Source organism: Stenella coeruleoalba (genome assembly GCF_951394435.1).
Source record: "Stenella coeruleoalba genome assembly, chromosome: 15".
Taxonomy (NCBI): Eukaryota; Metazoa; Chordata; class Mammalia; order Artiodactyla; family Delphinidae; genus Stenella; species Stenella coeruleoalba.
The window spans coordinates 64,042,202-64,069,624 of NC_137161.1; the positions used below are offsets into that span (position 1 = coordinate 64,042,202).

A 27,423-nucleotide genomic window follows, 5' to 3' on the forward strand; every position below is an offset into this window, starting at 1 on the left:
GCATGTTCTTTTTTTGATCTGATATAAAAACATGTACCTGTCACTTCCCCATTTCTCCAACATCCTCTCCTTTTCCTCTCTTCAATAAATAAACATGCATAGTTTCTCTTTTGTCATTCTTATTCCAGGAGCTGACACCATGGTTTTTGAGGGATGTAAAATAAGAAATGAAGTCCGCTTGTGTCGAAAAAGATACTACAAATTTATTCTATAAATACTGAATCAGGGTATACTATGTGCTAGGCCCTGGGCTAAGTTCTTGGGATAGGATGTTGAATAAATTGTCCAGGTATAAGTAATTAATTAAAGTCCATGTTTTCTAAATTGTAGTAGTTTACCTGCATCAGGTTACAAACAGACATGCACTGAGTAATCTGCACACAGCACTCTATAGACTGAGAAAGAAAACTAGCTGAGTCACAGTGGATCTTGCCCTGGAGGGCAGATGAGGCCTGCACATGCTTGATCCTCATAAAAGGTGATGCTGCTGAAGGTGTTTGCTCATTCAAGCCCATTTGGAAAGTTTAGGCTGCACCTGTACCTGGCTCGGTGCCTTGCCTTCCGTTCATGTCCCCGACTGGTTGCTGACAGGCCAAGGCTGAGCGCATATGTAATAGCTACCAGTTACTAGATGGTTACTCTGTGTCACACCCTTTAATTAAAAGATGTAGGTTAAATCCTCCCAAGTATATTATTTCCATTACATCTGAGGAAATTAGGCTCAGAGAGGTTCCTGTAACTTCTCCAGATCACACTGTTAGCAGGCACTGGTCCTAGACTTTTCTGCTTTCAGAGCCCAAATGTGCAGTCAGTATATTACTTAGGGCAACGTTTGCTGCTGTAAGAAACAGGCCCAGTAACGTATGATGCCTCAAACATGAAGGAGGCTTGTCTCTCAATGCTATGCCATCCAAAATGGATGTTCCGGAAATTGGTTCCCCTCCAACTGGTGATTCAGGGACCCGGGCCCCTTCAGTCCTCTGGCTCCACCAGCTTCAACACACACATTGCCGTGCTCTTCTGCATCCAGAAGTGGAGGGGGGAAAGCATGGAGGAGAGTGAGAGGGGGGTACCCGCGGGTCAAGCCTAAAATGCATGCTTGTTACTTACACTTGCACTGTATTAGCTAAAGTGCAGTCATTGAGCCAGATGTAACTGCAGAGGATGCTGGGAAGTCAGTTCTAACGAGTGGTAAGGAAAAAGCAGAAATGGGTTTACCAAGGAGCCTGCTTTGCTCTACTGCTCTGGTCTTGCTTCCTCTACTGCTCTGGTCTTGCTTCCCCCTCCTTTGGGTTATTTCTATCCAAGCCCAAGTCCCCTGACCCCTTTGAAGTATGTGACCACGTGGCTCTTTTCCGGCAAAAGGGTCACCTTCCCCGATGCTGGGGATGCATCTCCAGGAAGCATTCCTCTGTTAATGTGGCTGCATGTCTGACAGGGATACGGGGCACGGGAGAAGGTGAGGTTAGTAATTTAGTTGTCATTGGCTGACAGGTTAGTCTTAGAATATGCTCCCTGCAATTCAAGGCTTGCGAGAGAGAGACGGAGAGAGGCACTGAACAAATGTCAGCTTTTTTTTCCCTGGCACAGCTGTCTCACACTGACCCTGACACGTTCGGGCAGTGTCTCGGCACCGTTCCATCAGCACTTCTTCCCCTCACCCTTGGTGTTCTTGTCTCATTTTCCTAGCAAGGTTCCCCTGCGTGGGGTCCACAAATAGTGATCATCACGATCACCAGAGGGCCTTGTGAAAGCTGCCAGGAGAGTGAGCTCCTGGGAGGAGCCCAGGAATCTGCATTTTTGATAAGCTGCCCAGTGAATCTGTTGCAAATCACTGGTTTCAAGCAGAGTTTTTCAACCTCAGCACTTGATGTTTTGAATCTGATGCATCCCTTTTGGGGCCTGTCCTGTGCATGGTAGGCTGTTTAGCAGCATCCCTGGCCTCTACCCACTAGATCCAAGTAGCACCCTCTCCCCCAGTCATGATAACTTAAAACGTCTTCAGACAAATTGCTAAATGTTCCCGAGAGGGGGCAGAATTGCCCCTGGTTGGCTTAGAACATGACTCACTGTGTTTCTGTGCCATAAACTGTAAATGCTCCCCAGGGACCCATGTTCTCCTGTCTGTTGCCCACTCCCATGCTTCTGGGTGGGTTCCTGGGGCTGGGTCTCCCTAATAGGGACATGAGTGGAAGTGATGGTTCACTTCCTGACCCTGGCAGTTAAGGGTGGGTGTGAACCCCACCCTGATCCCTAACCCCTCTGTGCAGCAAGAGGACTCTGAGTGAGATGGTGGAGTTGCAGTGGAAACAAGGTGGGTCCTCAAGTCACCTCTTGGAGGATAGGCACTGGAAGGAGCTGCCAGCATGGCACACGAGTGAGAAATAAGCGTTGGCTGTGTCAAGCCACTGAGATTTGAGGGCGTACACGTTACTGCAGCAGAGCCTTGTGTGGCCCTGACTAATACAAGATCTAGTGCTCAGAGGCTTCCACGTGAGAAGCAGTCACCTTCTTTCCCTCACCTGTCCCCCGAAACAGGTTCACAATACATTTAAAGCAGAAGCGGGTAGTGTCTCTGAAATCAGATTAGCCGATGGTACCTGCCTCATGGTGTTTCATGAGGATTCAGTGGGGAAAAAGTGCAACAGAACAAACAGAAAACCAAAAAGCACACTTGACGCTGTGCCTGGCATATTGTAAGGGCTCAACAAAATGTGAGCTTTTCTCAGTATTCTATTTCTGGCAGGTTCAATGTAGACATTGTTTCTTGGTTGTTTTTTTTTTTTTTTTTTTTTGCTATATAGCAGGTTCTTATTAGTTATCTATTTTATACATATTAGTGTATATATGTCAATCCCAGTCTCCCAGTGCATCCCACCCACCCTCCCGTTTTCCCCCCTTGGTGTCCATACGTTTGTTCTCTACATCTGTGTCTCTGTTTCTGCCTTGCAAACCAGTTCATCTGTACCATTTTTCTAGATTCCACATATATGTGTTAATATACAATATTTGTTTTTCTCTTTCTGACTTACTTCATCTGTATGAAAGTCTATAGGTCCATCCACATCTCTACAAATGACCCAATTTCATTCCTTTTTATGGCTGAGTAATATTCCATTGTATATATGTACCACATCTTCTTTATCCATTCGTCTGTCGATGGGCATTTAGGTTGCTTCCATAACCTGGCTATTGTAAATAGTGCTGCAGTGAAGATTAGGGTGCATGTGTCTTTTTGAACTATGGTTTTCTCTGAGTATATGCCCAGTAATGGGATTACTGGATCATATGGTAACTCTATTTTTAGTTTTTTTAAAACCTCCATACTGTTCTCCACAGTGGCTGTATCAATTTACATTCCCACCAACAGTGCAAGAGGGTTCCTTTTTCTCCATACCCTCTCCAGCATTTATCGTTTGTACATTTTCTAATGATGGCCATTCTGACCAGTGTGAAGTGATACCTAATTGTAGTCTTGATTTGCATTTCTGTAATAATTCGAGATGTTGAGCATCCTTTCATGTGCCTCTTCGCCATCTGTGTCTTCTTTAGAGAAATGTCTATTTAGTTCTTCCACCCATTTTTTTGATTGGGCTGTTTGTCTTCTTGATATTGAGTTGCATGAGCTGTTTATATATTTTGGAGATTAATCCTTTGTCCATTGATTCATTTGCAAATATTTTTTCCCATTCTAAGGGTTGTCCTTTTGTCTTTATGGTTTCCTTTGCTGTGCAAAAGCTTTTAAGTTTCACTAGGTCCCGTTTGTTTATTTTTGTTTTTATTGCCATTACTCTAGGATGTGGGTCAGAAAAGATCTTCCTGTGATTTATGTCCAAGATTATTATTCCTATGTTTTCTTCTAAGAGTTTTATAGCATCTGGTCTTACATTTAGGTCTTTAATCCATTTTGAGTTTATGTTTGTATATGGTGTTAGGGAGTGTTCTAATTTCATTTTTTTACATGTAGCTGTCCAGTTTTCCCAGCACCACTTATTGAAGAGACTGTCTTTTCTCCATTGTATATCCTTGCCTCCTTTGTCATAGATTAGTTGACCATAGGGGCTTTGGCTTATCTCTGGGAGTTCTGTCGTGTACCATTGATCTATATTTCTGGTTTTGTGCCAGTACCATATTGTCTTGATTACTGTAGCTTTGTAGTATAGTCTGAACTCAAGGAGTCTGATTCCTCCAGCTCTGTTTTTTTTTTTTCTCAGGATTGCTTTGGCTATTCGGGGTCTTTTGTATTTCCATACAAATTGTAAAATTTTTGTTCTAATTCTGTGAAGAATACCATTGGTAATTCTATAGGGATTGCTTTGAATCTGTAGATTGCTTTGGATAGTGTAATCATTTTCACAATATTGATTCTTCCAATCCAAGAACATGGTATATCTCCCCATCTGTTGTCATCTTTGATTTCTTTCATCAGTGTCTTATAGTTTTCTGACTACAAGTCTTTTGCCTCCTTAGGTAGGTTTATTCCTAGGTATTTTATTCTTTTTGTTGCAATGGTGCATGGGATTGTTTCCTTAATTTCTCTTTCTGATCTTTTGTTGTTAGCGTATAGGAATGCAAGAGATTTCTGTACATTAATTTTGTATCCTGCAACTTTACCAAATTCATTTATTAGCTGTAGTAGTCTTCTCACGGCATCTTTAGAATTTTCTATGTATAGTATCATGTCATCTGCAAAGAGTGACAGTTTTACTTCTTCTTTTCCAATTTGTATTGCTTTTATTTCTTTTTCTTCTCTGATTTCCATGGCTAGGGCTTCCAAAACTATGTTGAATAAGAGTGGCGAGAGTGGGCATCCTTGTCTTGTTCCTGATCTTAGAGGAAATACTTTCTCAAAACATCACTGAGAATGATGTTTGCTGTGGACTTGTCATATATGGCCTTTATTATGTTGAGGTAGGTTCCCTCTATGCCCATTTTCTAGAGAGTTTTTTATCATAAATGGGTGTTGAATTTTGTCAGAAGCTTTTTCTGCATCTGTTGAGATGATCATATGGTTTTTATTCCTTAATTTGTTAATATGGTTTATCACATTGATTGATTGGGGTATACTTAAGAATTCTTGCATTCCTGGAACAAATCCCACTTGTTCATGGTGTATGAGCCTTTTAATATGTTGTGGGACTCTGTTTGCTAGTATTTTGTTGAGGATTTTTGCATCTATGTTCAACAGTGACATTGGTCTGTAATTTTCATTTTTTGTCTGATATCTTTGTCTGGTTTTGGTATCAGGGTGGTGGTGGCCTCGTAGAACAAATTTGGGAGTGTTCCTCCCTCTGCAATTTTTTGGAAGAGTTTGAGGATGATAGGTGTTAGCTCTTCTCTAAATGTTTGATAGAATTCACCTGTGCAGCCATCTGGTCCTGGACTTTTGTTTGTTGGGAGATTTTTAATCACAGTTTCAATTGCATTACTTGTCATATGTCTGTTTATATTTTCTAATTCTTCCTGGTTCAGTCTTGGAAAATTTTACCTTTCCAAGAATTTGTACATTTCTTCGAGGTTGTCCATTTTATTGTCATCTAGTTGCTTGTAGTAGTTTCTTATGATGCTTTGTATTTCTGCAGTGTCAGTTGTAATTTCTCCTTTTTCATTTCAGTTTTACTGAGTTGCATCCTCTCCCTTTTTTTCGTGATGAGTCTAGCTAAACATTTATCAATTTTGTTTATCTTCTCAAAGAACCAACTTTTAGTCTTACTGATCTGTGCTATTGTTTTCTTTGTTTCTAGTTCATTTATTTCTGCTCTGATCTTTATGATTTCTTTCCTTCTACTGACTTTTGGTTTTCTTTGTTCTTCTTTCTTCAGTTGCTTTAGGTGTAAAGTTAGATTGTTTATTTGAGATTTTTCTTGTTTCTTGAGGTGAGTGTACAGCAGGTATTAACACAACATTGTAAATCAACTATACTTCAATAAAAAAAAATCTAAAAAAATAATAAAATAAAATAGATAAACAAGAAGGACCTACTGAATAGCATAGGGAGCTATACTCAATATTTTGTAATAAGCTATATGGGAAAATAGTCTGAAAATATATATATATATGTATGTATATGTGTGTATATAAATATATAGCAGAATCACTTTGCTGTACACCTGAAAGTAACACAACATTGTAAATCAACTATATGTCAATTGAAAAATATGAGAAATTCAACAGGGACGTTGGCCAGAGTCCCCTCAATTCATCCAGACCACCTCCAGCCCAAGCTGCCACTGCTTCTCTCAAGCACATTGTACTGAGAACGCTTAGGGGCCCTGGCCCGGGTGACAGCTTGCTGAACTTTCAGTTGTGCTTGTATATTTTTTATGACAGTCTTAACAAATTCTACCCACTGATGCATTATTTAACCAAATGTCATTTCTCTGCCTTTCTCATTTAAGCATCATCTGTTCGATTTACACATTGGTACCCCCATGAAATTAACATTACACATGTTTCCTTTTGGAGCTGACTGAATTTAATTTAATTTAAATTGTTGTCACTGTCAGTGGCCTTCCAGAGCTGCAGTAGTGCGGGTCTTGTCTCCTCAAAGGCTTATCTTAACCCCATCCTGTCTCAAAAGCTACAACTCTGCTTTCTCTGGTCTAATGTCTAGTCCACATGTAAGATGAGCTTCGTCTGCCAGTTCATTTATAGGGGTTCTTATTTACGAAAGGGTATTCTCAGAAGTCCCCTGGCTTAAATGAAGCTTCCAAGCCACGGTTGAGAAACCAGGGTCTCTTTGGCCTTCTAGGCTGATCAAGAAGTCTCAACCCAACATGTTAGGGGACTTGATTAATACAGACACCATGGCAAATAATGGTTATCCCACCATGAAGCTCTAGTGGTGAAAGACAAGACATAGCATTTGTTCATTCCACATTTATTTAGAGACTCGCTAGGAGAGAGACTGCGCCTGTCTGGTCCATGCCGGACCCCTCAGTGTGTCCCCAGTAGCAGGCATCTGATAATTATTTCTCAAATACGTGATACTCAGTCATACCTTGGAGACATTGCGGGTTTGGTTCCAGACCACCACAATAAAGCAAATATTGTAATAAAGCGAGTCACACGAATTTTTTGGTTTCCCAGGGCATATAAAAGTTATGTTTACACTATACTGTAGCCCATTAAGTATGCAATAGCATTATGTCTAAAAAAACAATGTACATGCCTTAATTAAGAAATATTTTATTGCTAAAAAATGCTAACCAGTCTCTCAGCCTTCACTGAGCCGTAGCAGTAACATCAAAGATCACCGATCACAAATCACCATAACAAATATAACAATAATGGAAGAGTTTGGAATATCGCGAGAATCACCAAAATGTGACACAGACACGAAGTGAGCAAGTGCTGTTGGGAAAATGGTGCCGATAGACTTGCTCAACACAGGGTCGCCACCCACCTTCAATTTGTAAAAAACGCAGTATCCGCAAAGTGCAATAAAGCAAAGAGCAATAAAACGAGGTGGGCCTGTGTCCATCCTGTTGTGCGCTGCCCCGCCCCAGGGCATAGCACTCACGGGCATTTATAATTATGTATCAAATGAATGGTGTCACGTGCTCAGGAGACTTCTAAAAAAATTTTTACAGTGATCTTAAGCTGTACTTGTGCCACAGATGTCAGCCAAAGTCTGATGGCGTCTACTCAGTCTCAGGAAAGATCGTGACGAAGACACCCTAAATGCAGCAGGAGCGAACTGAAGTGAGCTGGGGGCGCACACTTGGCCTGGACTTGGAGTTTGGTCGGGGGCGGGGTAATTGCATAATAACAATTTCCAAGTACCGGAGAGGCTGCAGTGCTGTCTTTGAAGGCAGAATTAGGACCAGCGGATGAAACCTTCTGGCAGGCGTATTTTGGAAAAAAAACAGCTCAACACTGTCCACAAGCGTGACTAGCTGCTGCATAAGGCACTGAGGTGCGCATCTTTGGAGGCATTCAAGAAAGAACTGACAGACCCTTCACTATGTTTTCACTATGTTTTTTGTCATTACACTAGAGAAATTTCAAAAACACAGGAAAGATAGCTGATTCACTTTCTTATAAAGCAGAAACTAACACACCATTGTAAAGCAATTATACTCCAATAAAAATGTTAAAAATAAATAATTTAAAAACCCCAAACAAACACAGGAAAGGATTGTGAAAAACCAAACGGAGACCCCCACCCCTTTAAAAAATTCTGCAAAGTACTGTTTTTACCTCTTTGAGACCTGGACTCACGGCCTTTCTTTTGCCTGAAGAGACACCCTCTTTACCTGGCTCCCACCTCATGTTTCAGATCTGGGCTTCATTGTTGCTTCTTCAGAAAAGTCTGAACACCTGGTCTGCATTGATCCCCCCACCCCGTCTTCCTCCTGCTGGTACTCTGCACCTTTTCTTCATTGCATTAAACATCTTTTGTAAAATATGTTTGTCTCTTCCCTTCACCCACCCCACTACTGGACTGTAAGCTCCTTGAAGACAAATTCAATATCTGTTTCATTCTTGTGAGCATCCCCCAGCTCCTGGCGGGGACATTGCTCATGGTAGATGCTCAGTGAATATTTGTGAAGGAAGGAAAGAAAGCACATCTGTGCTCACTGACGTGGAGAAGGTGTCAACAGCATATTGTTGAAAAGAGAACGCGTATGACAAAGCAGAATGTACACAATGGTATGTAATGTGTGTGCATAAAAATATTTGGCAAACGTTCACCAAAATGTTAACAATAGTGATATCTGGATGCTCTACTATTTGAGTTTTTTCTTTTTTTTTCCTTTCTTCATATTTTTCTGTATGCTTGAATTTCCTATAGTAAGTATTTGTTAATCTACATAGAGACACCAAAGAAACCACCCAGAGCTGGCAAAGCTAGATGGGCTTCTTCTTGGTTTAATCCTGTAACTGCAGCTCCCAAGTGCCATGATCTCCGGTCTGGGCGTCTGTCCCCGTGCCCTAGTCTCACCAGTGCAGGGAAACGGGTCTATCGTGATCCCAGGTGCACTTGCGATGCTGTGTTACTCATTGCCATGAGCCCTCTTGCACGTGTATTTTGACATCTGTTTCTTCCTTCAATGGGAATGTATTCAGTGTGTCCCAGGTGCTTCTGGCATTGTCACTGGACATTGGGCTGAGCCCCAGGGAGGTAGAAGTAAAGAAAAACGTAATCCCTGCCCAGTAGGAACAAAACCTAATGTTGTATTGGAGTAACTGTGTCTGTCACTGCTGTTGAAATCAGCTGGACAGCCTGTTAGCACTGGGGATAGCCAAGAGGCTCCCACGGGTACTTGTTTCTCAGAGGCAGGATGGCTGAGGTTTCTGCAATCAGCTCGCCTAGATTCAAAGCCCAGCTCCATTATTTCCTAGCTGTTTGGCCCTGGGCAGTTCCCCTCTGTGGCTCAGTTTCCTCATCTGGAAAATGGGGATGACAGTGGCACTCATCTCCTAAGTTTGCTGCAAGGACTAAATGGCCGAGTGACCAGCACAGAGTAACGCTGCGCAAACGTGAGCCGAGGTCATTACTCCCGTCTGCGTGCCGTGATGTGACAGCATTAACGTGACAAATGGGTAACAATTGGAGGAAACATCCCTGTTTAAATAGAAGGCACCTGCAGGGCATATTTATGGTGTAGGATCAGGAGGCAGTGTTAATGGCCCTTAATGTAATTACTATAAGGATTTTTATTAGGAAAATTCCAACCAATTTGGCATTAATTAATGTACTGTTACTTTAGCGTGTTACCCTTCTAGTCCTTGGAGAGTTGGAGAAAATAAACCTGTTATTTTCTCAAACCCTTTCCTGAGAAGTAAGTGTTGTTCTCTCCTCCAGTGGCTCCATTTGTAATAAAAATAGATGAGTCCCTGTGTTTTTCTAGGGCAGGATTTATGGAGCCTTCAAGGACCTTCAGGAGAGGTGAAAGGAGGACAGAGATGAAAGTGTCAGGCGACGGGAAGGCTCTTAGGAGAACCTGTGAACAGCAGCTCAGGCTCAGAAGGCAGGGAGGGAGCAGGTGATCTTAACACCTCAAGCTGCAGCCCAGGCTCCACTCTGCACCCTGAAGCCAGGCTTCTCACACCAGCGCACCTGTGGTTCCACCTACAGTCCACTCCTCAGCCACCCTTAGCAAGCCTGTTGTGATGGTTTGTCACTCTCTTCCACTGCAGCCCTTAAAATGGTGCCCAAGACCCTGCATGGGGCCCCTGCTGTCTTTCCATCCCCATCTCACCCTGTGCTCTGTCGTGGCCTCTGTGCTCCAGCCACACTGACCCTCCTGCATGTCCCCTCACTTACCATGCTCTGTCTCACCCCAGGGCCTTTGCATATGCTGTTCCCTCTGCCTGGGGACACTCTCTGCTCCCCCCTTTTACCTAGTCAACTTCTTACTCAACCTGTAGATCTTACTCCAAGGAATGCATCCCTTGAGCTCCGACTAATATATTAGTCTGCTCAGGCTGTCATAACAAAATACCACATAACAACAGACACTTACTTACCACAGTTTTGGACCCTGGGAGTCTGAGATCAGGGTGCCAGCTGGTTGGGTTCTGGTGAGAGCGCTCTTCCTGGCTGGCAGGCTGCCTTGTCCCTGTGCCCTCATGTAGCAGAGAGAGAGAGAGCAAGGTCTCTGACATCTGTTCTTATAAGGGCACTCATCCCATCAGATCAGGGCTCTTCCCTTATGACGTCATCTAACCTTCATCACCTCCTAAAAGGCCCATCTCCAACACAGTCACATGGGAGCTAGCCCTTCAACATAGGAATTTGGGTGAGTGACACAGTTCCTTTCATAGCAAGTCATATCTTTGAAAAAGGAACAGAACAGTTAGGAACAGAAACAGGGGTTTGATGACATTATGTTACAGCTTCCCAGAAAGGGAAACTGGGTGAGTACAGTGGGAAGTGAGCTGGAAAGGGGAGAAGAGAAATGGAATGCAGTTCCTTGCATGTCGTTATGTAAGGTAATTGTAGTGACAGCCGCCATTTAATTTTCTTCATATCATGGAATTGTATGTGTTTACTGTCTGTCTTCCCTTTGGGAAGGTCTGCTCTTCAGAAGCCCAGGCTCTCGGTGGCACGTGCTTTGCTCTGTTACACCTAGAACACTGCCTGCCTGGAATGTCATAGGTGCCTGTTCCAGTTACTACTGCTGAGTAAAAAAAACCACCCCAAACGCAGTGGCACAGAACACTTCATTTTTTATGCACATTGATTCTGTGGGATCGGGAATTCAGAAAGAATACCTAGGAGACGGGTGGTGGCATGGACAAAATAGCCCAGGTTAAGAACCACCACTCTTACTAGGCCCTTTTCTGAGCACATGATTCCATGGGTCCCTCCCTATGAAACAGGAGTCAATATTTTACCCTTTTTGTACTGATAATGGACTAGAATCTTAGAGGTAATATAATTTGCCCAGCCTCACAGAGTTAGAGAGTGAAGAGCTGTGGTTGGAAGTCTGATCTCTCTGATTGCAAAGCCAAACTTCTTTCCACTTGCCATGCTGCCTTTCCAGAGTGACTGCCCATGTTGCCAAAAGTGAAGTAGGCCATCTTGGCAGGGAACCTTCTGCCTCCCAGTAAGAAGAGTGGTTCTCAAGCAACAACTGTATTGATTTGCTATAGGGGACTCTGGGAAATGTAAAGGGGAAGAGGCTGTTTGGGGGATTAGGGATATTAAATGTCCTGTAAGGCATGAGACAGCCCAACCCAACAAAGAATTATTATCTCTCCCCAAATGCCAGTGGCCCCTGTTGAGAAACACTGCTTGAGAAGGGGCAGAAATGTGTGAAATATTAATCTGTACCAAAACCGTCTGTAAGGTTACTCAGATGACAATAGAAGCTGTTCTTTCCGTGCATGGTTTAGCTTAGGGCTTGCCTTAGTGCATTTGGGCTACTATAACAAAATACCACAGACTTGAGTAGCTTATAAACAACAGAAATTTATTTCTCATGGTTCTGGGGGCTAGATCCTGCAGATCTGGTGTCTGGTGAGGACTTGCTTCTGGTTCATAGAGCACTGTCTTCTCCCTGTGTCCTCACTTGGCAGAAGGATAAGGGAGGTCTCTGGGGTCTGTATTATAAGGGCACTAACCTGATTCATGAGGGCTGCACCCTCATGACTGAACCACCTCCCAAAGGCCCCACCTCCCAATACCATCACTTTGGGGATTAGGTTTTCAACATATGATTCTGGGGGGCACACAAACATTCACACCATAGCAGGGGTTAAAAGCCCTCATTTTAGTGGCTGACAAATGGAGATCTGAATCCCAATTCCACAGTGTATTAGCGGGCCCCAGGTCACATAACCACTCTGAGTCTTGACTTCCTTATCTGTAAAATGGGAATAATTAGAATACCTCCCTCAGAGGTCTGCTGTAAGAAGTAAATGAGATAATATCTGCTTTAAAACACTCTGCCCGGGCCTGGCACACAGTAGTAGCTGTTCATCATAATAGCACTTTCATCCTTGATGTGTGGGAAAAGTAACATCAGCAGGATGGACAAGAGCTTGCAGGCCTCAGCACAGTGCTTTTGCTGGGTAACCGGCAGAGTGACTGGGACCCAGTGAATTGCGGCGAAATGCACCATACGCCATCAATATTTATCCCACTGGTTTCCATTTATTGAGCAGTACATCATTAGAATATCCCAGGGCTCTTGATAATAAAATCAATAAGACGCTTCAGCCATGGGCTGTGGTTTAATAACTCCAGACGTGAATGAGGGGGAAAAAAAAAATCAGTGAGCAGGAAAGTTTCCTGAGTGCTTGATCAGGAATGGAGGGAGACATTTCTCAGAGCGGGAGAAAAATAATGAGTGAGACAGCCTTGGGCCTCCAGCGGAACAGGAGGCTGTGAGCGTGTGAGGTGGCACCCAGAGACGTATCTGGGTGAAACTCTTTCCACCTTGAGAGATGCAGGTTTTAAGAGGAGGTTGAAAGGAAAAGAAGGTACAAAATGTGGTCCTCAACCCTGACTGCATGTTGGATCCCTTGGGGAGCTTTAAAAACTTGCCAATACTGGCACCCACCAAAGTAATTAAATTATTATTTCTTGGGGTGGGACCCAGGCATGGGTTTTGCTTTTTGTTTTGTTCTTTTACCACGTTCAGGTCATTCTAATGGGCAGAGGTGAGCCTCACTAGCCTGGGCCAGTGGATTCGAACTTCAGCTTGCATGAGAATCACCTGGAGGGCTTGTTAAAACACAGATTGCTGGTCCCCACCCCAGAGTTTCTGATTCACAAGGAGTGGGGTAGGGCCTGAGATTCTGCCTTTCTAGCAAGATCCCAGATGATGCTGTTGCTGTGGACCAGAGACCACCTTTTGAAAACTTCTGTTCTAGAGCAATGCTTTCCACCGAGAGTGAGTTTGCCCCTCCTCCCAGGGGACACTTGTCAATGAATGGAGACATTTTTGCCTTTTCACAAGCGGGAGGATACTGTTGGTATCTAGTGACTAAAGACCAGGGATGTGACTTAAACGTCTCACAGTGCATAGGACGGCGCTCATCTCCCACAGCAAAGAATTATCTGGTACCAAATATCAATCATGCCCAGACTGCAGAACCCCATTCTAAAGTAGACAGTGGTTTAGAAGCCATTCAGGGAATATGATGCTTTGGGTCCAGATGAGCTTGGCAGTGGGAGCCTGAGTGGAGACAGAGATGCCCAGATTCTTGCTAGGAGCATGCATGGAGCCTAGTATCTGAAGTCAGGTCAGTTTGTTTCTGTTTCTTCATCTCTTCTTCACCTCCTAGCTCTGTGACCTTGGGTGAGTTCCTCACCCTCTCTGAGCCTGGGCCAATTATCTGTAAATGGGGATAATTTCTATATGCAGCATTGCTATGAGAGGTAAGAAGTCTGTGCAAAAAACTTTATAAATATTAAATGCTCAACATATTGGAGTGCAAGTCAAAAGGACAGTGTTTCTCAGCAGACCCCTGTGTCTGTCTGTCTGTCTCTCTCTCTCTGTGTGGCAGGAAGGTGGTCTCCCAGTGGCTACTCCAGAAAACTACCAACGAAACCCTCCTGGGCCCCTGAAGCCTGGAAGGCAAATGTCATCTGGACCTACAGGTCCTTCCATGAAATACGAGGCTGCTTGGGCATCAGTCTGTACCTGGCCTTCACCTGCCCTCATTTGTTTAGCAAACTCAGCACATCCTAGTTGGAAAGCAAGTTTGTGGAGTCTAATTAATATTCTCCAAGCTTCCTTCACACTCTCTCACCTTCACGATTCTGCCAAATCCCTATTTGCCATTATGCCCTATTATTTGCATAATGTTTTCATTGCAATAGACTTTCATCTTTACTTAAGTCAATTGTATTTTGAAAGTCATTTTGCATCACTGCCAGAAGTGGAAATCTCTCTCTCCCTTGCCATAGAGACAGCAACCATGCAAATGAATCGGTGAAATCACAACAGTGGTCTTCAGTGCCCGTAGTTACTTCTCTTTTCTGCCAGAGACACCAATACTGTGGGCAGATCTCCCCTTGTTGGGAGAGGAAGTTCAGTCCCCTTGCTGTTGAGGAGATGTTTGCGTTGATCTGAGACTCCCTTGGTGGGCTGGCTAATCAGAAAGGCTGGATGAGAATTGAAAAGGGAATCCCTTTCCCATTCTCACTTAGTGCCATTTGATGTCCTGTGTGTGGGCTATGTAAATCTTCCCTTGGGAAGAACACCAGCTCTGAAGTCCTCATGGTCAGGTCCTGCCCCCCACCCCCCCCACCCCGCCGAGCTGTGTGAACAATTACAAGTTTCACTGCATTGGGCAAGGGTTCCAGAGTCACCCCACATGGGCTCAACAGCTGGCTTCTCCATTGTCGAGCTGCATGACCATATTTTGCCTGTGTTATAGCTTTGCGTCCTTACAGCATCCCTTGGAGGTGAGCACACTTCGACAGATGAGGAAACAAAGGCACACAGCAGCCAAATGACCTGTGAGTAAGTGGTGGGTTCAGGATACAGACCCAGGCTGAGCCCCTACATGGGATGGCTGAGTTCAGTAGTGCAGGATGGGTTCCTCAAAAAATAACTGAATAAAAATTAAGTTACCATATGATCCAGCAATTCCACTTCTGGGTATATACCCAAAAGAATTGAAAGCAGGGTCTCAAAGGGATATCTGAACACCTATGTTCATAGCAGCTTTATTCACAAGAGCCAAATGTTGGAAGCAACCCGGCTGTTCACTGACAGATGAATGGATAAACGAAATGTGGTACATACACACAGTGGAATATCATTCAGCCTTAAAAAGGAAGGAAATTCTGCCACATGCTACAACATTTTGCTACATGAAAGAAGCCAGTTGCAAAAAGAACAAATATTATACGATTCCACTTATGTGAGCACCTAGAGGAGTCATAGAGACAGGAGTAGAATACTGGGTGCCAGGGGCTGGGGGAGGGGAATGGGAGTTAGTGTTTAATGGGTATAGAGTTTCAGTTTTGCAAGACGAAAAGGTTGGTGGTGACGGTTGCACGACCATGTGAAGGTACTTAACACTACTGAACTGTATGCTCAAAAATGATTAAAAAGGTAAATTTTATGTCACGTGTATTTTACCACAGTTTTTTTTTAAAAAAGAAGAAATTCAGGATTCTTGGAGGGCCTGTGGGAGGGTGGTGCAAGGAAGGGATGGGGGAGGGGGTCAGGGATGGCTTGGCAGAGAAAGGGTCATTTCTCCTGAGCCCCGAAGCGTGTGGCCTGGCCAGCTTTATCCTTGGACTTGCTCCCTCAGTTCCCCTCTCCCGACTCCACAATCCCTGCTTAGTATCTCCTCCCCTCACTTCCCATCAGGTCAGGTTGGAGGTGACATGACCACAGGAGTCAGAGCAGCAGCCCTGATGTTAGAGACATGACCAGGCACTTGCCCGGCTCCTCCCAGGGAGGCCTGGGGCTCCTGAACAGGGAAGAGCGGGGTCCAGCCCTCAGCCAGTTCACACGAGCGGAGACCGTCCCACGCAACAGCTCAGCCCTGAGGCTTCCACTTCGGCCCCCTGGGCGCTGAACGTGGACGGAGCTGTCCGGCTGAATCCATCAGTCCGAATCGTTCATTCTCTGAGGGCCTCTCCCCTGAGCCGGCAGGGGCGGGGGCGTAGGCGATGGGGATGGCATGCTAGGAGAGATGAAACCTTGGCCTCGGCTCATGAGGAACTGCCAGCTATCAAGAAAGCCCACCTGATGTGGTACATACCAGGGAGTATCACTCAGCCTCGAGAGAGAAGGAAACCCTGCCATTGCGACAACATGGATGGAACTTGAGGACATGATGCTAAGTGACATAAGCCAGAGAAAGACGAACACTGTGATATCACTTATATGTGGACTTAAAAAAAGTTAGACTTTTGGAAACAGGGAGTAGAGAAATGGTCACCAGGGGCTGGGGCGTGGAGGAAAGAGGAGAGGTTGGCAAAGGATACAAACTCTCAGCAATAAGATGAATAAGGTCTGAGGATCTAATGTGACTGTATCCTGGTGACCATAGCTGATAGCACTGTGTTGTACAATTGAAATTTGCTGAGAGGGTAGAACTTAAATGTTCTCACCCCCAAAATACATAATAAACAAACGAATAAGTGAGGTGGTGGATGTGCTAACTCACTAGATGGGGAGAATCATTTCACAACGTGTAGTATATCAGATCACCCCAATGTACAACTTGAATTATCTTACAACTTTATATGTCAATTGTACCTCAATAATAAAAAATTATACCTCAATAAACCTGAAAAAGGGAGGGAGGGAGGAAGAAACTAAGTGAATTACCAAAAACCAACCGTGTCTCAAGGGAGGACAGTTTTCTATTCAGTGATGCTAACTCCATGATTGGGCTAGAATCCCAGACTATGGGAATGTTATCTACTCATCTGCTAGAATAAAGCATGGGTTTGTCTCTGAGCCGACACTCTACAGAGAGGGTAACTCATCAGTTGCTCAGGGCCTCTCAGCCTCAGAGTCCTCCATGGTGAGATGGGGGTAATAATCACGGTGCCTGCCTCGTAGGCCTGAGGAAAATTAAGTAATGAAATCATGTATGCATAGTGCTTAGGGCTCAGGATGCCTCAGGCATCATTATTTTTCTAGAAGAGTCTTCAGGACCAAGGAAGGGAAATGACTCGCCTAGGACCCCACGGCTGATTCACAGCAGAAGCAGGGTTTGGACCCAGACTTGTGGCCCTTGGTGTGCTGCCCAGTGAGAGAAAGGCCCTTCGGCCCAAGTCTGACAAAGAACCTGGAGCCTGTCAGGCTTTCCCCTCCGATGACATGAACCCCACTCCGTGCGGTGTGCCTGGTGGGCAAAGGTGCCCCATCCACAAGCACGTATCACCCCACTGTCAGCAGGGCCAGGGATGGATCTCTCATCCCTCTTTATTTTTAAAAAAATTTTATTGTATTTTGGAAGAACACTTAGCATGAGCTCTACCCTCTTAGCACAGTTTTAAGTGCACAATACAGTGCTGTTGGCTGCAGACACAGTGCTGTACTCAGGTTCTCTAGAGCTCATTCATCTGCCTTTTGCCTGAAACTTTTTGCCCATTGATGATAACTCCTCATCTCCCCAACCCTTCAGCCCCTAGCCACCATCTTTCCGCTCTTTGAGTCTATGAATTAGACCATGTAAGATAGCTCATATGAGTGGGATCACACAGGATTTGTCTTTCTGGGACTGGTTTATTTCGCTCTGCGCATGTCCTCAGCGTTCATCCTGGTGGGAACGCAAAACGGAGTAGCCTCAATGGAAAACAGTATGGAGGTTCCTCGACATATTAAAAGTAGAACTACCTGTGACTAACCCAGTTTATAGAAGAAGAAGTGACAACCGGAGAGGTGTCTTTCCAAAGCCCCCGCGGTGAAGAGGCAGAGCTGGACCCAGTTCTGAGCCGCAGAGCCCGTGCCTCGCTGGCGGCAGGGAGCTGGGCCCACCCCGATCCAAGCCCCGTTTGCACACAGCCTCGTCTCCACTGGTCTCCAAGACCCAGCCTCCCCTCTTGTTTGGAACCAAGTCAGAAAGCTCCCCCTCGCAGTCGCCGGAAGAGCCCCTTTCAGAGTATCAGTAGAATCGAGGGCTTTGTTGGTTGGAATAACTATTCCAGTCAAGAGGCTCCTTCGTTTTGCGTTTGTTATTTAGTCATTGTTTTCAGAGGCAGACGCTGCAGAGGGAGATCCAGGGTGTGGCTGTTTATTTGCAAACCGTGGGCTCTGGGGTCTACACAGCCCTGGGAGACTGTGCCGCCTTGGGTAGGACGCTGGAGCCGGGCCCACTGGGTCCACCAGACTTGATCCACATCCTTGGGGACGAACAGCCAAATAGAGTAACACTGATGGTGATGATAGCTATTCTAATGGACATGAGCGTCCACGAGAGACAGGCTCTGATGATAACATACCCATTTTTACAGATGAGAGAACCGAAACTTAGAAAGGTGGCTTACCTGGTCCAAGGTCACGCAGACCTGCCTGACCAGAGGCCACACTCCTAACCCCTGCAGCTTAACTTTCTCCTCCCAGATCATATTCCTACAAGGTACCACAGGCGCGATCCTTGCTAGCATCACGACATCTGCACAACCCATTGACCCTTGCCAAGTACCTTCATCTTCGCCATCTCTTTAGGGCCCAAGGTTTACGTCGTCCTTATTTGACCAAATGATGATAAAGAGACACACAGAGCTTGGGTGGGTAACAGGCCACAGCCCTCCGTGAGTCCTTGGCCTCCACACCTGCATCACAAAAATATACTTGATATGCTTCCCTACAACCCTGGGTTTTTAACATGTGTCTGAAGTCAGCTTTCCCCGCTGCCTCTAATCACTCTGATTCTTCCACCTATTTTCTGTTTTGTGCCACGGGAATCTGATTATGCTGTTACATTCATAGCTTTTCTTTAGGAGCCGGGCAGTGTTTGGGTTTCCGTCTGTAAAGACACACATAGCTCTGACCACATGCCATTGTTTTCTGTCCTGCAGCTGGAAAAAAGTCAACTGACAGGCTTCTAGGAACAGATTTTTGTCTTTTGGAAATGGGGACAATTGGATCGAGCATAGTGGCCATGCTAGGGCTGTGGCATCACAGACCAGCTCCGTTCCCAGCTCAGCCAACTCCTAACTGGGATGTCTCTGAGCTCCAGCTTCCTCAGTTGTATAAGAGGAAGGTAATAACTCTTTTCTCATAGTGGTTTGGATAGAAGTAAAAAAGTCATGCACAGAAATTGGTTTACACATAGTAGGCACTCAGTAAACAGTATCAGAACTAGCAGTAAGCATCACCTTTATCGTTAGGTTCCATTATAAAAGTAATCCATTTTACAAAATGCAGTTAACACGGCAAAGTGTAAAGAAGAAATGAAAACCGTCATGCCACCATCTGACCCTCTGTTAATATTTGGGTCCATGTCTTTTAAATTGTTATGGATTGCATTGTAAGACTTCTCTTTGGCTTAATATATTATAGGCAATGTTCTGTATCAACAAGTATTACTAAGACCTTTGGGTCGACTCCTATTTTGGACCATTATACACACTATTGAGGTGGAGGCCCCAGGACCTTTGCACTTGCTATGCCGGCTGCCCAGAATCCTCCTCCATCCATGATAATTGCATGACTCACTCCCTCAGTTCACTCGTTCAGGCTTGTTCAAGTGTATCCACTTCACATCAGCCTACATTTGGCCACCATAGCCAAATAAACCCCGCCCTGAACATGCTTAAATTTTTTTCTTCATAACCTATGTCACTGTTTGCAATCGTATTCTCTATTTGCTTACTTTTTTAGTGGCTTTCTATCCCACTAGCCTAAGCAGCATTTGGGAAAGGACTCTGTTGTGTCCACTGACAGGACTGGAACTGTGCCTGGCACAGAGGAGATGCCGCATGAGTAACTAATTGAACAAAGAACATCCTATACATAGAGATGGGCATATTTGCCTTCTCCTCCCCCCAGGATAGGTTTTTAGGCATGGAGTTACGGGGTCAAGGGGACTGCATATTTAACACTGTATGCTGTTGCCACATCACAGCCAGCTGTGCCAGCTGCCACTCCCTCCAGCGGGGTGGGAGAGAGCCCATCCCCAGTTCCCGCCCCACTGGGAATCTCACCACAACCCACTGACGATCCCACTCCTGGTGCAGGAGCCTGGGTGCTTTTCAGGAGCACAGTCCCAGAAACGGTGGCCCGGGTGGGGGAGGCCCACCCCCAGGGGGGGCCTCTCTGCCTGGTCTACGGGGTGTTTTCTTGTCCTCTCCAGCAACCCTGTGTCTGAGCAGCTTGCCAGAAAGGGCGATGCAGGAGCCGGGGATGTGGAGCAACTATAGGAAGCTGGTTACTGGCACCTGGCAAAGGGCACCATGAACCTCGGCCCCTTTGAACAGTACCCCACCCTGCTGCAACTCGGGGCAGAGAACTCGCACATTCAGTCTCCTGATTATTCGATAAAACCCATCAGGGTCCAACCATGTGCCAGATGGGGAACACTGCCATTGTGGTCGTGGAGCCAGCCCGAGACTGTCCCACCAATTTGATGGGTCCTCGGCAAGGCGCTTCGCCCCCCTGAGCCTCACCTTCTTCCTCTGTCTCTGGGCTCATACGCGGACAGGGCTGGTCAGGGCACAGGCGAGGGGCAGGTGTGTAAAGGATGGAGGTAGACTGGGGGGCAGGGGGAGAGGAGCAGGCAGCGTCTCAGGCCTGGAGGCATTGTTTGACTCTGAGATTCTGGAACTTTCGTTGGCCTTTGCTTTTAAGGATAGCTACAGTGCTCTGAGGTCGAGTGCATCCAGCTTTTACAGCGTGGTCCCCTCCTTCCCTCTGCCTAAGCTGCCTCAGTGTGTGTGTCTGGTTATGTGTGTTTGTCTCCATTTATGTCCGTGTGTCTGTCTTTCCCCGCGTTCCTGTGTGGGTCTCTTTACATGCGTGGTCCCCCGTATGTGTGGGAGGGGAAGGTCCTCCTGTCTGTTTGCAGGTCTCTCTCTGCGTTTCTCTCGATGTGTGTGTCCTCTCTGTATCCCTCCCCTGATCCCCACCTCTCATCCCCATCTCCATCTCTCTGTCTCCTTTCTGTAGATATTTTTTGTCTTTCTCACCCACCCTTATCCCCAAGATAGCTGTGCTCCAGAAGAACTCTAGGTTTCTGTTCCCCCTTGTCTTCACTGCTCCCCAGACCGACCGTCTGACCCAAGGATGGCTTTATGCTATTCACGCCCGGGAGCCTCTGCTGCTGGTGTGGCAGTGTATCCATGTCTGCGTCTGTCTGTCTGTGAATCTGCTCTGCTTTCTAAAAACCCTAGAGAGAAGTTACAAAAGGCGTTTCTCATCGTCAACACCCAAGTCCCCTTAGACACCAGCGGCCTTCACTCCCCGTACTGCTCTCCAGTGCAGCAGAGCGGGGGTGGCAGGAGCGGGGCTGGATTGGGGCCCCTACTCCCGCCTCTGTGCGCACTCGCTGTGTGACCCGGGGAAACGTGCTGACCTCTCTGAGTCTCAGGTATGACATAGAATTCCTCCTGGAGCTAAGTAATGACCCACACAGAGCCCCCAGGACTGGCACTCAGATGACGTCAGCTCCTCTGGACCAGAGCAGCCCGTCTTCTCCAGAATGCATTCATTCACTCACTCATTCAACAACATGGCAAGAGACATCCAGGGCTGGAGAGCGTGGCTGTTCCCAAAGGCCTCATAAAGCTCACTTGCTGGGAACTCCAGATCATTGTTACCCAGAGGCCTTGGGGCAGGGGTGAGCAGTATTATCTGAGTGCCACCGGGAACTCCTACAGAGTGGACTTCCTATGAAGCATCGTATCCACGTTTAAACCTTTGAAAAATCACCCAATGAAATCCAGGTAGAAAAAAGTGACACAAGTAGCCATTGTGTTTTTGTTTTGTTTTGTTTTATTTTTTGTGGTACGCGGGCCTCTCACTGTTGTGGCCTCTCCCGTTGCGGAGCACAGGCTCCGGACGCGCAGGCTCAGCGGCCATGGCTCACGGGCCCAGCTGCTCCGTGGCATGTGGGATCTTCCCGGACCGGGGCACAAACCCGTGTCCCCTGCATCGGCAGGCGGACTCTCAACCACTGCGCCACCAGGGAAGCCCGGTAGCCATTGTTTTTAAGCATCCCTCCCTTTGTTTGATAAAGAGTCTCCAAGGGAGGCGGAGAGAGGTTACAGCCAGGCCTGTGATAATTACGCTGCCTTTGGGCTGTGGTTGTGGGAAAGAGAATGTAAGCTTTTCTCGTATGTCATTATCTTTTTACTTTGGATTCTCACATTCCTTAATCCATTCATAATCCATTTGTGAAAACAGCCTCACATCCCATGTGCCTTTGTGCTCAAGACTGTGTCCAGGACTGGCAAGTAGGAGAGTTTAAGGATTCTGGGTGGTTGGTTGGATGGATGGATGGATGGATGAATAGGTTGTTGTGTGAGTGTTTAAAGGGACATGATCCTTCCAGGCACACCTCTCGTATGACCACCAGGAAGGCCCAGTGTATTTGCAAGTGGTTTGGAGAGATTAGAGGGTGGTTAGGATAACCCTCTGCTTGCTCCCCAGTTTGTCTTCAACCAGAGCCAAGCTGTTAATTATCCCCAGGATCGCAGCTACTGATTCAACAGTCAAGGAGACAAAGATGGTGGGGTATCAGGAGAGCGCGGGGAAGTGGGCTCCGGAGCTTTGGGCTAAACTCTCTGCGGTCTCCTCTGTCCCTGCGGGCAGATTGTTCACTCCTCCCCCACCCTCCAAGAGCACACTTCTATCATAAAACAATTGAGCATTGTCTTCTGTTTTTCCCACTTGGCTGAGAGCTCCTCAAAGGCAAGGATTTTTTCCCCCAATTTTAATTTTCTAGTACCTAGCACAGCATGTGGCATGTAGTATAGGCTAAGTTAATATTGCGAGGATCAGTGAGTTGATCGTTAGATGTTTGGAAGAGTGGATGCATGGATGATTTGCTTGGAGGAGGATGGGTGAGTGGATGAATGGATGGTTGGGTTGTTTTGGGGGGAGGTGATAGGCCATTGAATGCTTTGCTAGGTGGGTAGTTAAATGGTTTGTTGGATGGGTGGTTGAATTTGAACGGATGGATGGGTGGGTGGGTGGATGGAGGGTGGATGAAAAGATGTAACCTTATTGGCCACCTAGAGTCAGCCTCCCACGTGATACAGGAATCCACCTTGCAATGCCTCTGACTTCCTCAAGTACATGCCGATCTACCTGCAATAACTAATTTACAAGATATTTCATTAACTAAGCAGAATTGTTATAAACATTTCCAAATTCTGGGTATGGTAATGTAGTGTATATTAGTGGTTAAGCACATAGGCTTTGGAAACAGACCTGGGTTTGAATCTCAGCTTAACTTAATTAAAGCAGTGTGACCTTGAACAAATAAGTCGCTTGGCGTCTCTAAGCTGTGGTTTCCTCATTTGCAAAACGGAGATAAAGGCCCTACCTTTCAGGGTTGCTATAAGGATTAAATCACATAATTAACGGTAAGGACTGCTGAATGCTCAAGAAGAGGTACTGTAATCGTTATGGTACCAAAATGTACCCACCTGTAACTTTTATTTTCACCAAAAACCAGATGTGTGCCAGATATTCTTACAGTGTTACGTATCCAATGGCAAACATTCTGATACAGTCCCTCATCTTTTGGCGTTTATATTCTAGTAGGGGGGTTCAGACAATAAACAAGGAAACAATTTCAGATGGTGTTAAATGCTATGCAGAAAATCGAAATAGGTCGAGGTGAAAGAGCGTGATGTGGTTGGTGGGGGCCGGGTGGCCTTATTGTGACCTGTGAACTAGTGACACGAAGATGTAGCCATACGAAGATCTAGGGAGAGTGTGTCCCAGGTGTCAGGAATGGCCAGTGGAAAGGTCCCAAGGCAGAGACGAGCTTGCTCAAGGAAAAGATAAAAGGCCAGGGGGCGAGGTAGATGGTAGGGGCGATCAAGGCACAGGGGTGTGCAGTCATATCTGAGGGAAGCAGGTCCCACAGGCCATGGACACGATACACACTAATCTCATTCCATCCTCTGGGGCAACATAGAAGGAGCCTCGCTCATTTGGTGGCCATTCAGCTTCCCAGTGGCAGCTGACAGGCTCCCAATCTCCTGACCTCCAGGCTAAACAGTCCTAATTCTCAGCTTTCCCAGTTGACGGTCGGAGACACCTGCAGCTGCTACCCTGACAAGGTTCTGAGTCCCACAAACCTAGAACCCACAAGAAATCAGGTTAGACCCAAAGGAAATTCGACTCAGGAAAACCAGGATATTTCTAGTTGGGCCTGTAATGAACTGAACCAGTAAGCTGTGTTCCTCCCTGAAACCTTGCCCCTGGAGCATTTGCAAGGGAAGAAAAGGAGAAAAGGTGTCTTTGAGGCTGCTTCCAGGAGAAAAGATGTCTGGAATCATTTATCCAGGAGCCTCTGGTATAGGTTCTGGGCTTTCAAAGAAAAAGAAGCTCTGACCGCGGCTGATCTCCACCCGGGCTGATCCAGGGGACCAGGTGGGTTCATGAGGACCTAGACCCCCTCCATCGCTCAGCAGTGCTTCCCTCCGTGTTGGCTTTCCTCTCCACGTGGGGACCAGAGGGCTCTGAGCATCTGCCAGTTTCATGGATTGCAAACGTCTCTCATCTAGTAGTTCCAACGAAAGTCCAGAATTCTGTCTTCTTAGCTGAACAGCTTGGTTAGGGCTGAACCATACCTGCTGTGGCCAGAGAGAGGCGGTGTCCTGATTAACCAAGCTTCATCCCTGTGACCACCCCTGAAATCGACAATGGAGAGAGACCCTCTCCTTCCACACAGACTGAGAATTGAGGAGGGGGATGATGCCCCCCCAAATATCAGATGATGAATTTCCCATTATGCAAGATGGATAACTTCTAGGGATCTGCTGTACAACATTGTGCTTATAGTCCACAGTACTATCCTGTCCACTTAAAAATGTGTTAAGAGGGTAGATCTCGTGTTATCTGTTCTTCTACAATTTTTTTAAAATGGATGCTCTTAGGAGGAGAAGGGAGAGCGTATTCTGGACAGGCAAAAACAGCATGTGTATCTTGCGTTTCCCAACTTGAAATTAACTGCTCCTTCCTCTGTGATTCAGAAATACACCTCTTACATCTCTCATCTCCTCCTGCCTTGTTCAGTAGTTTAATATGTGTACACATGTCTCCGTCCGTTCTTTTCAGCTTCCTGGGGATGGAAACCATATCTTCAGGTCCTCAGGGTTCCTACTCCTGTTGTAGCAGGACAGCGTAAGGGTCCAGGACTTGCTTGATTAAGTTGAATCAGGTTTCAGGGCCCAATATGACTACTTTGCCCCTCAAATAGTTTCCGGGGAGAAGCATCAGAGAAACGCCCCCCGAGGACGACCGAGCTCACCCCACCTCTGTGGTTTCTCGGGTTTTCCCAGGCAAAGCCAACAAGAACATTCAGTGGGATGAGGATTCAGTGGAGTATATGCTGGCCAACCGGGTCAGAATCGCCTTTGTCCTGGTGGTCCACGGCCGCGCCTCTCGGCAGCTGCAGCGCATGTTCAAGGCCATCTACCACAGAGACCACTTCTACTACATCCACGTGGACAAGGTGAGGACCGCCCTTTCTCTGCAGGTCTGTCTGCCTCTCTCCAAGCTGACCTCCCTGCTTCCCCCCAGAGCATTTGGTCTTGAAGTGCCGTGTGTGTGTGTGTGTGTGTGTGTGTGTGTGTGTGTGTGTGTGTGTGTGTGTTGGTTTCAAAGTTCCCAGCTGTGACTTTAGACTTTCTCCATAAACACTGTCATTCGTGCCTCTTTTCCTCACTGTCCCACTGCCCGATGCAGTGCCTGTCGCTCTGTGAAGATAGCTAACCCAGGGGGTGGGCACACTGTTTCTGTCAGTGGTCAGAGAGCAAGTACTTCAGGCTTTGTGGGCCACACGCTGTGTCGCAGCTACTCAGCTCTGTCATTGTAGCATGAAAGCAGCCATAAAAAACATACGTAAATGGACGTGTGTGACTGTGTTTCAATAAAACTTTACAAAAAACCTGCAGCCAGCTTGCTGACCCCTGAGCATCTTGTTCCAGAGGTTTCTGTCGGTCTGCTGACGTGACATGACTATGTCTTTGGTCAAGAAAGGCAAAGGGGATGCCTATGCAAAAAGCTTGCTTCTTGCAGGCCTGCGAGAGGGTAATGGAGAAATTCTACCTCTTGAAATACTCATCAGGTCTAGATGCAGCTATATTTCTTAGCTCGTTAACCTCAGACCATATGTATCCATCTTGTAGAAAAATGCAGACTCCCAGGCACCCACCTACACCTAGTGAACCGGTGGCTTAGAGGCAGGGCCAGGGAATCTGCATTTCAGATAGCTAAAGTAATATTTTAAAAATAATGAAGTTCAAATAGCAATGCAGAAAGACACCCTAGGCCTGAATCAGTTACTTGGCAAAGTTCAAAAGCCCTGTCAACCAGAAGGGAAGGGACAGAGAGGGGCCAAGGGACAGGTCTTGGTGTTTTCTGCGCTGCTGAATGTCACCCTTTCTCTCCTGGGAAAAGCGCTCTAATTACCTGCATCGCCAAGTGCTCCAGTTCGCCAGGCAGTACGGCAACGTCCGCGTCACCCCCTGGAGGATGGCCACCATCTGGGGGGGAGCCAGCCTGCTGTCCACGTACCTGCAGAGCATGCGGGACCTCCTGGAGATGACCGACTGGCCCTGGGACTTCTTCATCAACCTCAGCGCGGCTGACTACCCCATCAGGTAAGGCGGCCCGGCCCCAGGCCAGCCTGCTCTGGAGTCCTGCTTCCCCTGTCACAGCTGGGAAGCCAGAGGCAGAAGCAGCCTGCCTCCTGTCTGGAGAAGCCTTTGTGCCTCTGTGAGATGCTTATGCACTGTCTCCATGAGATCTCTCTGCACAGGGTCCACCCTGAGCCTGAGAATCATGTGAGCATTCGCTCATTCATCCACTCGTTCAACAGAGATTTCTTAAGTACATGGTTTTTCCAGCTCTGTTTGAGAACACACTGCAAAGGCCAAAACCTTTGCAGTGGGGGAGACAGACAGCACATAAAATAAGTAAAATGGTACATCAGAAAAATAAGGCAGAGAGCAGCAAGATGAGAGTGGCCAGGAACGTCCTTCCCAAGAAGAATGGAAGACGCCGACTGAGCCACCCAGACAGGGAGAGTGGTCCAGGAGGAGGGCGGAGCTGGTGCCGAGCCCTGTGGATGCCTGGTGTGTTCCAGGAACAACAGGGCTCAGGGTGGCTGGAACAGAGTAAGTGAGGGGAAAGTGGTAAGAGACAGAAGCCAGAGAGAAAATTGAGGTGAGATCATGGAGGTTCTCGAATTTGGCCATTACTCAAAGAAAGATGGGAATCGCTGGCATGTTTGGGGCAGAAGAGGGTCAAGGTCTGACTTACGTGTTAATCTGAAAGGGACAAAATGGAAGGAGGAGGAGTGCTGTGA

At 46.4% G+C, this 27,423-nt stretch overlaps 1 protein-coding gene across 5 annotated transcripts in view; it reads left to right on the top strand.

Annotated features, from left to right (window-relative positions):
* The window catches only part of XYLT1 (xylosyltransferase 1), a 492,695-nt gene that overhangs the window by 388,369 nt on the left and 76,903 nt on the right, over positions 1–27,423 (top strand). For all 5 annotated transcript variants that reach the window (XM_079945329.1, XM_079945332.1, XM_079945331.1 and 2 more), the window contains 2 exons: positions 25,394–25,566; positions 26,514–26,716. In XM_079945329.1, the coding sequence (XP_079801455.1) occupies positions 25,394–25,566; positions 26,514–26,716 (376 nt within the window). The remainder of the gene's footprint in view (positions 1–25,393; positions 25,567–26,513; positions 26,717–27,423) is intronic.